General features: G+C 38.3%; 1 protein-coding gene across 3 annotated transcripts in view; it reads right to left on the reverse strand.

The window, feature by feature from the left end:
- The window catches only part of LOC106169579 (uncharacterized), a 33,326-nt gene that overhangs the window by 17,154 nt on the left and 2,496 nt on the right, over positions 1-13,676 (reverse strand). Inside the window, exons 2-4 of one of the 3 annotated variants that reach the window (XM_087011289.1) lie at positions 10,071-10,373; positions 8,968-9,272; positions 8,266-8,491 (exon numbers count right to left, since the gene is read on the reverse strand). In XM_087011289.1, the coding sequence (XP_086867415.1) occupies positions 8,266-8,491; positions 8,968-9,272; positions 10,071-10,373 (834 nt within the window). Of the gene's footprint in view, positions 1-981; positions 1,720-5,122; positions 6,343-8,265; positions 8,492-8,967; positions 9,273-10,070; positions 10,374-13,676 lie in introns of those variants that run through there. The other 2 variants (XM_087011290.1, XM_087011291.1) reach the window with 2 other exon arrangements.

Below are 13,676 nucleotides of genomic sequence, written 5' to 3' on the forward strand. Positions count from 1 at the left end.
AGTTCTCTGCTTGACATCCAAGGCAACTACCGCAAAGGATGTATGGACAATATATGAGGCAATGACTATATATATAACCCTTTGGCCCATGTCTAATGGACCCAAGTGTAACTTAGAATATGCATGATAACGGCAAAGCTGGTAAACGAATAACAAAAGTTTAGTCTACTTTAGGAGCGTGGTCTAGATACGTACTGAAGTATTAAAACTTCCTGAGATAAAATTATTAATTTTCTCAGAAAAAAAGGTCTGTCGTGGCCAAAAGATAACGCCACATCCCTTAAAACATTTTAAGTTTAGGTAGAAACGGGGGGAAAAGCTACGTTGATCAATTTAGGCCCATTTTTTTTTACGTATCTGTCTACTGAATCATCGGCCATTCAGAAAAAAGTACGCTGCTTTCAATACACAAGTGGATCATTTCTGCTCATCCGAGCTGACAACTTTAAGATCTGATACAAGATATAAACTGTATAGCTGAACTCTCCAACGTCTGCTATTCTGCACTGTTTATGATATCTTGTACAATGCGTTCCATTTTGTTCTCCAGGTCCTCCAGTTTGGTTGTTTGACCGTCCTTTTCTTTTTCTTTGTCCCATAGTGATAGTAGAATCCTCAAGTATCTACTCGAACTAAAGGCTAGCAGAGTGATGACCTCAGTTCTATACACAGCTTATTGCAGTGCAGAAAAGTGCACAAAAATAAATTTTCTATTGAAAGAAACACCCTGTTGTCCTGATGGAGGGTACCAATTATCCATTCTGTCACGCCAGACAGCGGAATAGGTGGTGCAAACAATAACCAAAGGCGGAGGCAAAATGGTGATACTTTTATCCAAGAATTCGAAACATTGAGAAGTGACACAAAGTTCAATAACCTACACATATCACCCTGCAGCAGTGACCCGATACATATTGACAAGCCACATACTAGTATGTCTTTTATAGTGACCTGCTTTTTTATCTACCCCAGATTACACACCTGTACGCATGTCCTTCACCAGCTATTGTGGTCGACCATGCATATCTTTTGAACAATCAGTCGACAAGCAAAGCCAATGCACTTGACTATCTTTCATGTGATATTTTACAGTTTACTTCTTTCTAATGTGTCATGTTATTGATATCTAATTGTGCATAACGTTTTCTATGCGTAAATGTAAACCTAAGAGCTTGTCCTTAATATATATACAGGGTTACTCAAAAGGGTTGTCATACCCTTCCGAATTTTTAAAAATAAAATAATGTTACAGGTGTTTAAAGCCACATTAGTGTTGATATTTTGTTTATTTCTTCACCACACTAATCAGTGGCCATTACCTATGTCAAATATGAGCACATATCAACGTATAGTAGATTTAAAGTAAAGGGTGTGAGAGTATGCGAATAGATGTTGCCAGCTTGGCTATAAAAGGGACATTTTTGCCTTGATATAAAGCGGATCACTGGGCTAGATGAAGTCTAACCTCCAGCAAACTATAGCTAAGCCAGGACCGACTGACACTGGTCGTAGGAACCAGATGGCTGCATCCAATGAAATGGGCCTCAGGAAAACCAGCATTGCCAGAGGGACTGGGTTGTTTCAAGATGAAGAGTACTCCAGATGAGAGCTGCCACCGAAAGTGTGGCGACTCGTAATTCCACAGGTCGACCCAATGCCACTGACGTCTGTACTGATCGTATCATCATCAAAATTGTCAGAAGAACCCGCACTTAGGCTGCGTTCACATGAAAAATCTATTTTCTAAAAATCTAAAAATCTATTTACGGTATCTTGGGATCACGGTCTGTGCCCTGAATACCCCGCGGCGTAATAACTGGCAGCGCCGAAAATTTATAACAGCTTTGGAAGTAACTGGCTCCTGCTGCCCGTAATTACGCACCCAGCGGGCAAATCAACATTGAATCAATGTTGAATCAACGTTGATGGTCAACGTTGAAACTATGTTGATATGACGTTGACTATGAAAGTTGACTCAACGTTGAATCAACCTTGAGGTCTCAATGTTGAATCAACGTTGACGGTCAACGTTGAAACTATGTTGATATGACGTTGACTATGAAAGTTGACTCAACGTTGAACCATCAAGGTTGAATCAACCTTGAGGTCTCAATGTTGAATCAACATTGACAGTCAACATTGAAACTATGTTGATATGACGTTGACTATGAAAGTTGACTCAATGTTGAACCATCAAGGTTGAATCAACCTTGAGGTCTCAATGTTGAATCAACGTTGACGGTCAACGTTGAAACTATGTTGATATGACGTTGACTATGAAAGTTGACTCAACGTTGAACCATCAAGGTTGAATCAACCTTGAGGTCTCAATGTTGAATCAACATTGACAGTCAACATTGAAACTATGTTGATATGACGTTGACTATGAAAGTTGACTCAATGTTGAACCATCAAGGTTGAATCAACCTTGAGGTCTCAATGTTGAATCAACGTTGACGGTCAACGTTGAAACTATGTTGATATGACGTTGACTATGCAAGTTGACTCAACATTGAACCATCAAGGTTGAATCAACCTTGAGGTCTCAATGTTGAATCAACGTTGATGGTCAATGTTGAAACTATGTTGATATGACGTTGACTATGAAAGTTGACTCAACGTTGAACCATCAAGGTTGAATCAACCTTGAACCATCAAGGTTGAATCAACATTGATACCTCAATGTTGAATCAATGTTGAAATTAAGTTGAATTTGAAAATTGAATTAACGTTGATATATCAATTAGGCTATCAGGATATTTGATTGAAATTTGCCTGATGGCTGAAGGTGTTCTCCAAGATATCAAGCATTTCTTGAAATAAAAAGACTCAGATCTGAAAAGGGGGGGGGGGGAATAAGGAAAATTACCTACAAAAAAAAGTAATTTCGGAAGAAAAGGGGGGGGGGGGGGTCCAGACCCCAGGACCGGCCCCTGTATCCACCTATGGGTCGTCAGATTCTTTTTAAACTTTCCAGTTTGATGCTCAGTGTTACGGACCAAAACAGCCCTAACATAAAAAAACACAAACAACAACTAACTTAACTATGAATATAATATATTACAAACAATGAACATACACTACATAAACTAACTACATGTAATACTATCATGTTGCATAAACTTTAACATTTGTCAAATACAGTTAAATTCTAACAGATTCGTAGACAGTTAAGTTTTGAAGACGCAATGTCACAGTTTTACGAGTCCTTTTCTGTTAAACGTTCCTCCTGATAGTGTGGAGTTTTGAAGACGCAATGTCACCGTTTTCCATGTCCTTATCTGTTGAATGATCCTCCTGATAGTGTGGAGTTTTGAAGACGCAATGTCACGGTTTTCCATGTCCTTATCTGTTGAACGATCCTCCTGATGGTGTGGCCTCACAAAGTACTGTTAATAAAGTACAGTTTTTGTACTGTAAAAGTGTTACACACTGTCCACACTCACGTGTTGCATCAGTTCATGTAATCCGGAGTCTCGCACTTAATAACAGTCCCGCACTTCATTTACATTATACAAGTATGCTGGCACATTCGGTAATTACTCATAAAAATTAAACAACAAATTAGCTTTACTAAAATAATTATAACGTCACATCAGGTAGTTAAGATAATTTTAAGAATACAAAAACAAAGGGTCACCAGTCTAATTTTTTTCTCACAGCTAACTTAAATTTCCAGAAAAACAGGCATTTTTGGCTTTTTCAAGCTTTTTCTTCAACCTTGAGTAAAATTTTGTCAATTTGCCATAAAGTAAGGCTGGTGACCCTATGTTTTTTTTCTTTTTCTTAAAGATAACCTGTGGAAAGTTTAAAAAAAACTGACGACCGCTTTTTTCACAAAATTAATTTTAATGAAAAAGGGGTAAAACAAGCGTTTTATGAGGGGTAATTACCCCTATGCATACCTCTCTAGTGAGATAATCATTTAAAACTATTATCAAGGTTATGATTAAGGTTATAAAGTTAAGGTTGGCCCAATGTTGAGATCCAGTTGATATGTCAACATTGACAAAGGGTTTACAAACACAGGTTGATTCAATGTTGAAATCCTGTTGATCTATCAACATTGAAAACTGATTGACAAAGAAAGGTAAAATCAATGTTGAGACCCTGTTGATCTATCAACATTGACAATTGGTTGACAAGAAAAGGTTGATTCAATGTTGAAATCCTGTTGATCTATCAACATTGAAAATTGATTGACAAAGAAAGGTTAAATCAATGTTGAGACCCTGTTGATTTATCAACATTGACAATTGGTTGACAAGAAAAGGTTGATTCAATGTTGAGATCTTGTTGATCTATCAATATTGATGGATCAACATCATCTCAACCTATCCTCAATGTTGAATCAACGTTGAGTGCCCGCTGGGCAGTGGGTATTAAAGGCACAGACCGTGATCACAAGATACCGCAAATAGATTTTTAGATTTTTAGAAAATAGATTTTTCATGTGAACGCAGCCTTAATCTGCCATTGGCATTGCTACAGAATCACGGACTCATCATTTACTATGTCTTCCCCGCCAAACTGTGCATAGGAGACTAGAGTGATTAAACATTTTGCGACTGCGACGATACAACTGTACAGTAAAAAAAATTACATTTGTAACAAAATCCATAATTTTGTTCGGTGTGACAACCATTTTGGGTAACAGAGTACTACCGATGTCACTGAAGCATGCAACAATTATCGATTCGGAAAATAAGCCAGAGGCATGCCTGTGAATATCTAATGAAAAATCAACCTGTGAACTTGGAAGTGAGCACTTCCTTTACAAAGCATGTGCTGTCAATAATAACATTAATAATAATACTTTTACCAAAATTGGCGACCGGCCTGTCAAAATTATCATTCATTAATTTTTTTGTTGAGAAGGAAAACTGAAAGTTTAATTTAAGGTTTTTAAAAAGTCGTTCAGTGGCGTTTTGATTCAATACAATTTTTCGGGGAAACCAAATTTGAGTTAGTTTCAACGTTAGGTTAAAAATCCGCATTTTAATGGCGGGTTTCAGAAAACCCCTGGATACTCTCAGCGTTTGGATCTCGTAAAGACATTCATCCCATTGAAGGTGAGCCTTCCTGGCTGGGAAGGTTTTCTGGAAATACGAAAACGACTTACCTATGGTTGCTTGAGACGAGGATCCCAACATAGGATCCTTACTAAAAGTGGTCACAAAAACGCCCCAACTCATCTTGATGCCATTATGGACAAGAAACAGTACAGATGACAGCAATACAATCAGCCACCCGTGGTACATCGTTAACTAGACGAAAAACAGGTCCATGATGCTGTAAAATTAGTGGAGTCATGCACCCCATACGCCGCAGGGCTAGATCGGTTCCTACTACTTTATACAAGTAACCTCCCTAGGTTTTGACCCACTTTCGCCACGCTAACCCTGAAAGAGGGTATTCAATTTTCCCACAAGGGAATTGAATTCTGGGTAGATAAAACAGAATACATTTTGATATCAAATGGATCGTTTTTCAGTCACAACGGCGATAGTCCGCAAGGTCTGGCTCGAAAATACGTTTAGAGTCAGCATGCTATTCCATTTTTGCGAATCTAAAGTATTTGGAGTGTTCTATACCCCTAGTATACCGAAGTATATACTTTTGGTTCAGATTCCTTCATATGCCTTGCCATTATGCCATGACTTGAACATCTAGACTGGATATTTTTTTCCATAAGTGCAGTAAGTTGGCCAGCAAATAGGAGCGGTCAAATTGAAGCATTCTCTCTTGTGACCTTGTCCGTTTCTATTATAAACAAATGAAAAAGAATGCTAGGAGAACGCTTGTTTGAGTCAATATTGCTCAGCAGACGATATTCAAAAGGTCAAATCAGCCTGATCACCGGCAATGGAGGCCCTGCTATTGGTTCTTCTGTTACTAACCGGTCACCATGGGTTCACCACATACCAGTTATCTTATTGACTTGAAAGTTAAAATGCATGTCTTCAAAGCAACCTGTACCTTATCAGAACGAAATCCTTAAATCAAGAAAAATATGTTTCGAAAATATGTGATTGGGCAACTTTTTTCTGCTCATGACTACCTTAGTGGCAGTCCCAATCAAGATGCTGTATGCGATGCACTGGGTGAGAAGACCTCATTGTGATAGTTGTGCCTGAGTGTGCTGATATATAAAAAGGGGGAATGATGCGGCGTGACTGAGGGACCGCGTATCAGTGGGTTTGTCCCTCATGAGAATCGTACATTAGAAATAGCGTGTCGGAGGTGGACAAAAATATTAAACTGGACTAACCTTCACAAATCTAAAAAATGCGGTGGCATAGCGGCCAGGACCCTCTTATAAATGTCAGCTAGATCGACACCCCCCCCCCCCCGCCTCTCTTTTTATGGGTGGTTGGTGACGGCTCATGTTGAATGCATCTCGTACATGTACATGTATCTTGCGTGAAATGTCAGATGACTCAAATTCAAGGATCTTGGATGAATTCAAGTCAATACTGTGGCCGATCTACCTGACATTTTACAAGGGTCCTGGCCGCTTTACCACCTAGCGGTCATTGATAACAACATCTACTCACATCAGCCTGATGGAGGCCAACGTCCAGGTTGGCCGTAAGCTAAAGGTTGTACATATTTCGGATTGTGTTAAATAATTATCATGTACGAGTCCGACAATCAATAAGCAAAGACGTAGATTAAAAAAAAAATATATTCAAATTCATCGTCCTACATGTAGTCCTTTGGGGAGTTTCGGTATAATAGATGTCAATCACAAATTACCAGTATAATCCTGCGTTATAGTTTTTGTACACCCTACATCATCTTCTACTTTTAGAAATATGGCACCAGTTAGAAACCGAACAACTCGCGACTCGTGCTAAAAGTTTTTCCTCTGATTGACATATTGATTTCCGGTGCATGACACCACAACGAGGCTATTAACCATAACCACACACAAGATTCCTTTTGTTTACAGTCCTGAGCGACAATGGCTTGTTTCCTCTCAAAAAATTAGGTGACAAGATATTTGGACATATAAAACTGTTTAAAATGTTCACAGACCTTTTAAAATAATAATAATTGAGATCTTCTTTCGTGTTTCCTGATGACTGCAAATGATTACGCGGCATTCTAATACTGACACACTGATCCGACCTTGGCTAACTTTTTCTGTACACTGTTGATAAGGATGATGGATGCAGTCAGGAGTGCATTGACCAAGTATAGCGCAGCCATGGTTAAAAACGCTGGCTTGTATGATCCACTAATATCATAAATAACACCTGAAAAGAAAAATAAAACCTTAGTCGTCGCCAGACTAATTATTTTACATTAGAAAAATCACTTTTTAAGCCAGTTTGGAATAATACGGCATTTCAGAAATAGGTTGTCCTAAACCCTTAATTCGTCTTTGTTTTATTATATTTTTTTTTCCATTTATTTTTGAGTTTTTTTATTGTTAACGGAAACAACACGAGAAGGCTTTTTTTTAGCAATTTATTATTCTGACAATCTATTTAAACAAATTTATGACATTTTCTTTAGCCTCTTCTTGCCTTCGTAGTACTTTTTTCCTTTCTTTTTCAAGACACTCAAGTTGTCGTGTGCACTATGTTAAGATAACATTCTGGATGCATACCCGATAGAAAGGGGCCAATAGCCGCTCCCAATCCCATGCTAGACCGCAATATAACAAACAGAGTCTGTACATCCTGTCCACTGAGTGCTTCACCACAGGAAGCATACCAAGCTGCTATGATGGGCCCTTGACCAAGCCCTAAGACTGAAATATATAAAAAATATGAATGTCATGAAGCACAGTGGTCGTTTTTTACTGTCAAAATAAACTGATTTGTGTGATACATAATCAGGCTATGTTTGAAGGATTATCTTTTTGTAGATGTTTGAGATATGAAATATAAAAATGTAACGGAAAAGATATTTTTGTCTAAAAAGTGCAATATTGACTCATGAATGCATATTAAGATATTTGTGAGTCAAAGACTGGACAAATGCAAAAGGTACCTAAAGGTAGATCAAAATTAGATTCCCTGTATAGTATTTTGAAACAACAGTATATCGTGTTACTGAATTCAAGTTATGCAAAGCACAATTCAAGGAGAAAGGGTTTACAGTTTTGCTGTTAAATTACCATCTGTTTTTTATTTAATTCTATTTCAGTCTAATTCTACTTATTTATGTATTTAATATTTTGTTACTAACTGTTTTCCCATTCCCAGTCAGTGTACAGGTAGCCAGTATGGCAACAAAGGAATGAACTCTTACCAGTACTGAATATAAACATCCCCGTCAATGTTGTAAAATATGGGACTAGTATGTTATTAATCATGAGTAAACCAGCACAAATTACGTAGATGTAGAGAATATTTCCTTTCACACGGTCCCCCAGTGCAGACACGAGCAGACGACTCAAAAATCCCGCCACGCCGTCCGCAGTCAAACAGTGAGCGCCATCTGCTGACGTGTATCCTAAATCCTCCACTTGCCTTACCTGGATTAATAAGTGGCATTGTTACAATATTAGTAGTTTGACATATGGATTAAGGATGGCTTTCTGGATGAGCATATCGAAATATGAAATATGAAAAATTAGAGTTAAATACGACATGGGTGGCTAAACTATTGCGAGAACACGCGCATCGCGAGAGAGAGTGAAGCAGTTTTGACAAAATTCAATTTAAATACCCCCACTGGCCAACTATCTTGTCTCTATTTTAATTTTTCAATGTTAATAAGGTAAAATTCGTATTCTACGTCCAGTTAAAACTGCTTGGATCGAAACGCATTGTTATAACTTGTTATAACTATACTTGGCACTAAAAAAAATCCTTGCAGAAGTTCGAACGCGATTATTATTGAGTACTAACCTCTTACGAGAAACAAGTTGGCAAATTCGAAATTTCGTGCTATGTAAATTATAAAATGGCTTTTATCTGACTTCAAACTCGTCAATACTTTGCATCTTACCAAAATTGCATAGGAAATTGTTTGGCATATACCCTTGCTCAGGTAGATGACAAACCACATCACCATGACAACAACTCGAATCTGCTTACTCCATTTTATCTCAACAGAGGGCGAGACTTCCTGCTTTGGACAAATGAGATACTCTGGCTGTATCGCTTCTTGTAACACCTCTTTAGTTGGCTTATATAACGTGTGGATTGATACGGTGGCCCACAGCGCGTAAAAGGTCGCTAGAACCAGATACCCGTATCTCCATCCTATAGATTGGTGTAACCATTGTATTAAGTTTCCGAAGACGACGGTGCCTGAAACAAAAGCATAATGTTTATTCTGCTGTATAGATCCGATAAAAACTTATGAATTCTGTCAAAATGGAAATTTTCTGCCTGTCTTTTTTGTTTGTCCCCAATTAACTTTCTATCATACAGTTATAATTTTGGTAGAAAAAAAAAACTGTTTTTCTCTGTACGCACAGTATGACCTTGATTTAATATATCTCCCTTGATATCCATGCTCAAAACTTCGCATTAAAAATACGAACATGAAATATCATGCAAACATGCAGAGAGAGTAGCATAATTAGTATAACCGACAAAATCTTATTTGATTATGCCCATAGGACACACAGAAGCCAAATCAATAAGGACGTTGAGGGTACCCAAGACCACTGTAAAAATATGGCTCATCTAAAGCTCTACATAGCTGATTCTATGTTGTACAGACATTCTCTCTGCAAATCTGTGGTAAAATGTAAGACATAACTAAACCCAAACATCCGAGTTATCCCAATACCTCGTAAACTGGCGTCAAAATTTCAAGGAATTTAGAGGAAACTGGGATCAGAAATGATGACAGACTATAAACTAAGGTGCAGCAACAATGAATTTTTTTTAAAAAAGCTAAAATTTATTCACGGATACTTTTCTGGTTGTTTTCAGTCAAATTCACATATATATCTAGGAAAACTTACTGAACGGATCCCAGTTTCTCTGTGAACCTTGTAGTGGTTATACCCATCTAGTATTATATCTGCTAACTTTCATGGGTCAATTAGCCTGAATGTACATGTATTGACAACAGACGGCTGAAGCGAAATAACTTACCTAGGGGCATGGTAACCATGGCCCAGCTAGTGCACATCACGTGGTATCTATGTTCCCATGGAAACCAGTCGGCTACGATGAAGAATAATGGCGATACAAGGATGTTCATCCCGAGGCCGTATAGGACGCCATTGGAGAATATAAGGTATGTAGCACTGGGGGCAATTGCAGATAGGCTTAATCCTAATACGACCAACAACGTCCCCACAATCGCTGAAATCTTGTAGCCGCTGTGATTTGATGTGATCTTTCCTATAAAGCTCGTGGCGCTGCAGCACAGGAAAAAGTCGGATTGGATAACACCTGGGAGACAATAAACAGTTAATTAGTGTAGGCAATTCTATAAAAAAGGAGAGAAATAATCTACCGGGAAATCATAAAATCGCAAAAAATGATATAATCACAAAAACATGCTGTTGGACTGAGAAAGAAAATCCCTTGTTCTTTACAATATACACACACTGGGCAAAAGAAGTGTCACCCCCTAACTCAGAGTAATAAAAGTAGGCAGATCTTGGGTATTTATAATGCCTGGTCTACTTATAATGTGACTAATGAGTATAAAACCGCTAAACCATTGAATTGTATTGTTGGTCTTGTACATGTACAGCAAATGTTATTCCTGTATTCCTCCAATATGGCAAGATACAGGCAATTATCTAACGGTTATAGGTGCAAGTTATTAACCTGAAGAGGCGGAATATAAGCAATGTCAGAATATCGATACAATTGAATTGTTCAGTCAGAACCGTGTAGAGGGTCTGGTCTCGGTATAGAAACACTGGATCAAGAGACAAATTGCCTCTGATGGGTCGTCCAAGAAAAAATACTGGCCGTGAAGACCGACGACTGATTTTGATGTCCAGGTTGTCAAAGTTCGACACTGCTTGTCAGTTGACAACACAGTGGAACAATTTCACACATAAGAATGTGTTTGTGAAAATTGCTAGGCGTCGGATACATGCTCAGAGAGTGTACAGCAGGGTAGCAAGACTGAAACCTCTTATATCGTTACAAAACAGGCAACGTAGAGTAAACTAGGGTCAACAGGATCTTGAACTGGACAGTTCATGACAATTGGTCCTATGTATTTTTCTGTATTTTTATGTATTTTTGGTCTGACCTCTGATGACAGACGGGTACTATTCTGGCAAACTGCTGGTAAAGCATTTGAACCAGATGCACTGAATTTTCGAACCCGGAGCAGCATATTCATCATGGTGTGGGGCTGCATCAGCATCCATGGCTTGGGCGAATTGATAGTGGTTAATGGAAACGTGAATCACTAGAAATAAATCGATGTTTTGGAGTCAGGCTTGCTACCATCTATTACTGACATGTTTGGTGACAGGAATTATCCATTTGTTCACCAGGATGACAATGCTCCTTGTCACAGGCCCAGAGCAGTTGATGATTGGTTTGACCAACAGGACATTCGCAGGGTGATGTGGCCTGCCCAGAGTCCGGATGCAAACATAATAGACAATGTGTGTAATTTAAAATGTAATTTTCCCTATGTCAAGTAAAACTTTGAAGATTTAATGTAAAAGTGTGGCGTGTTATGTTCAAACTTATCAAATATCTTATTCAACAATTGCAGCAATTCACAAATGGCGGTTTACTTTTTTCTCAAAGTCGTTGACGGAGATTAAAACTGAGAAGGCAAACTGCACTCTGTTTTGAGGTACCAGAATATATTTGCTACATGTAGTTACAGATAAAAAAAAGAGAGGTCGACAATTGTTTCTTAGCATCGTTAAAGGTTTTCCGTCAGACCGTCAGAATGGCCTGAACGGAGCATATTCTTCAGAAAACATGCCCAAATAACGATATCTTTAACCAAATGCACAAATTAAAAGCTCATTGTGTAAATTTTTGACTAAAAAAAACGTCCTTTTTGCTTAGCCTGCGAGTTAATGAGCTACGTGGTCACGTGGCCCGATGACGACAATCGTGCCACCGGAGGAGAGAGAGACAAGCAGCGTGTTTAGCTGTCAAACTGAGCTGTATTGTCTACCTGTAAGATGACTTTTCTGGCTCCTAATAAAAGTTCATACTCATTCAGATCTCTTACCCCAGGGCTCTAAATCCTCGTGAAGCTGTGTAAAGCCATTTTCCGTCTATTCAATATATTAGGGCGCATTCCCATAGATTTTAGATCGAACGATCCCCGTGGGGAGTCTCACTAGATTACTGTCAGATAGTCCGGCTTAAATGTCCGTCCCGCCTACTACAAGCTGTAAGGGAGTAATTAACTTTCGTGCCCGCTCGGCTGACAACTATTTAGCGTGAATCCCCAGGTAGTTAGGTCGATCTAGTTGGATCGATCTAATCTCTGGGAATGGGGTCTTAGATTAACCTCAGCCTGATGAGTTTTTATCACTACTACTAGTAGTTGTATTTTTGTTGTTTTCATGACTTTATATTTTATTGCATTTCATTCTGATGAGCCATAGGGCACAGCAGTTTAATATGGCAATTGTAAACGCACCATTGTTCTGACACCCTGTCTTGCATACTTTTATTCAACCGAGGTAAACAATGCGTGTTACCTTTACAAGTCCTATCTTAATAGTCCATATAACTGGAACTTCCTTTACCTCTTAATTGGAGGGTTAAGTAGCCTTCAACTCTCCTGTAGCCTTTGTGTTGAGAGTATCGAACGCACTCTCGCTGGCGATATTTATCTCAGGTAAAAACTCTACCTGTGCGTTTTTTTCAAAGAGCAGCTCCCGCAGATCTGGGGGCACTAGATAAAATCTGGACACCAGGTTTATAAAGGAGCTAGAGAAACAAAGAAAGAATTTTTCCTGCAAAGCTTTATAGAAATTTTAACGCGGACTTGATAAAGCTTAGACCTCCAAACTAACAGGGTGACATGGGCAGTTTTCACAAGCAAATAATAAAACTTAAGTTTATGTTTCAGTTAGCCTTCTTTTAAATAAATATACCGTTCAGGGTAAATAAGAATATTGAAACTATTAAATCGCAAGAATATTTTTCACTTAAATGATGATTTTGTTATTAATGGCAATTAAGCTACTGTATGTGGTACATTTGCTGTGATAACGCTGTTGCGTTAGTCTACATGCTGCTCTTTTTTACACTCAACAGTCTTTTAATTCGTATGTGCCTTTCTCATACCCCTTACCAGGTTAAATCTCCATGCATAATTTAAAATACACTAACGTACGTATCAAAACTGCACATTTAGTGAACACATTAATCATTTTTAACATGCTACTAATAGCAAACAATGCTTTTTTTACCTTGATCTGCTACATGTTTTGGGGTTTGACAAAACTTACAAATTTGCAAAAAGTTTTGCGTACAGATCTTGCGTTTCAAGTTATAAAATGATAAATCTTTTAGATTATTTAATATTTCAGTTGACCGCACAAAAACGAAGTAGATACTCCAGCGCAGTAGACTACTGCAATCATACTGCAAACATGCTTCAAATCTGCTTCGATGTGGGAGCTAATTAGCATATTTGAAACATGCTTCTATCATGCTGCTAATCTACTGCATTTATGCTCCTCCTCTGTACAAACCTATGCAACTTTTGAAGTAGAATTGCAGTAGGGTATACTGCATTTCTACTGC

This window comes from Lingula anatina, chromosome 4 (assembly GCF_051362555.1).
Source record: "Lingula anatina isolate TDL-2025a chromosome 4, LinAna3.0, whole genome shotgun sequence".
Taxonomy (NCBI): Eukaryota; Metazoa; Brachiopoda; class Lingulata; order Lingulida; family Lingulidae; genus Lingula; species Lingula anatina.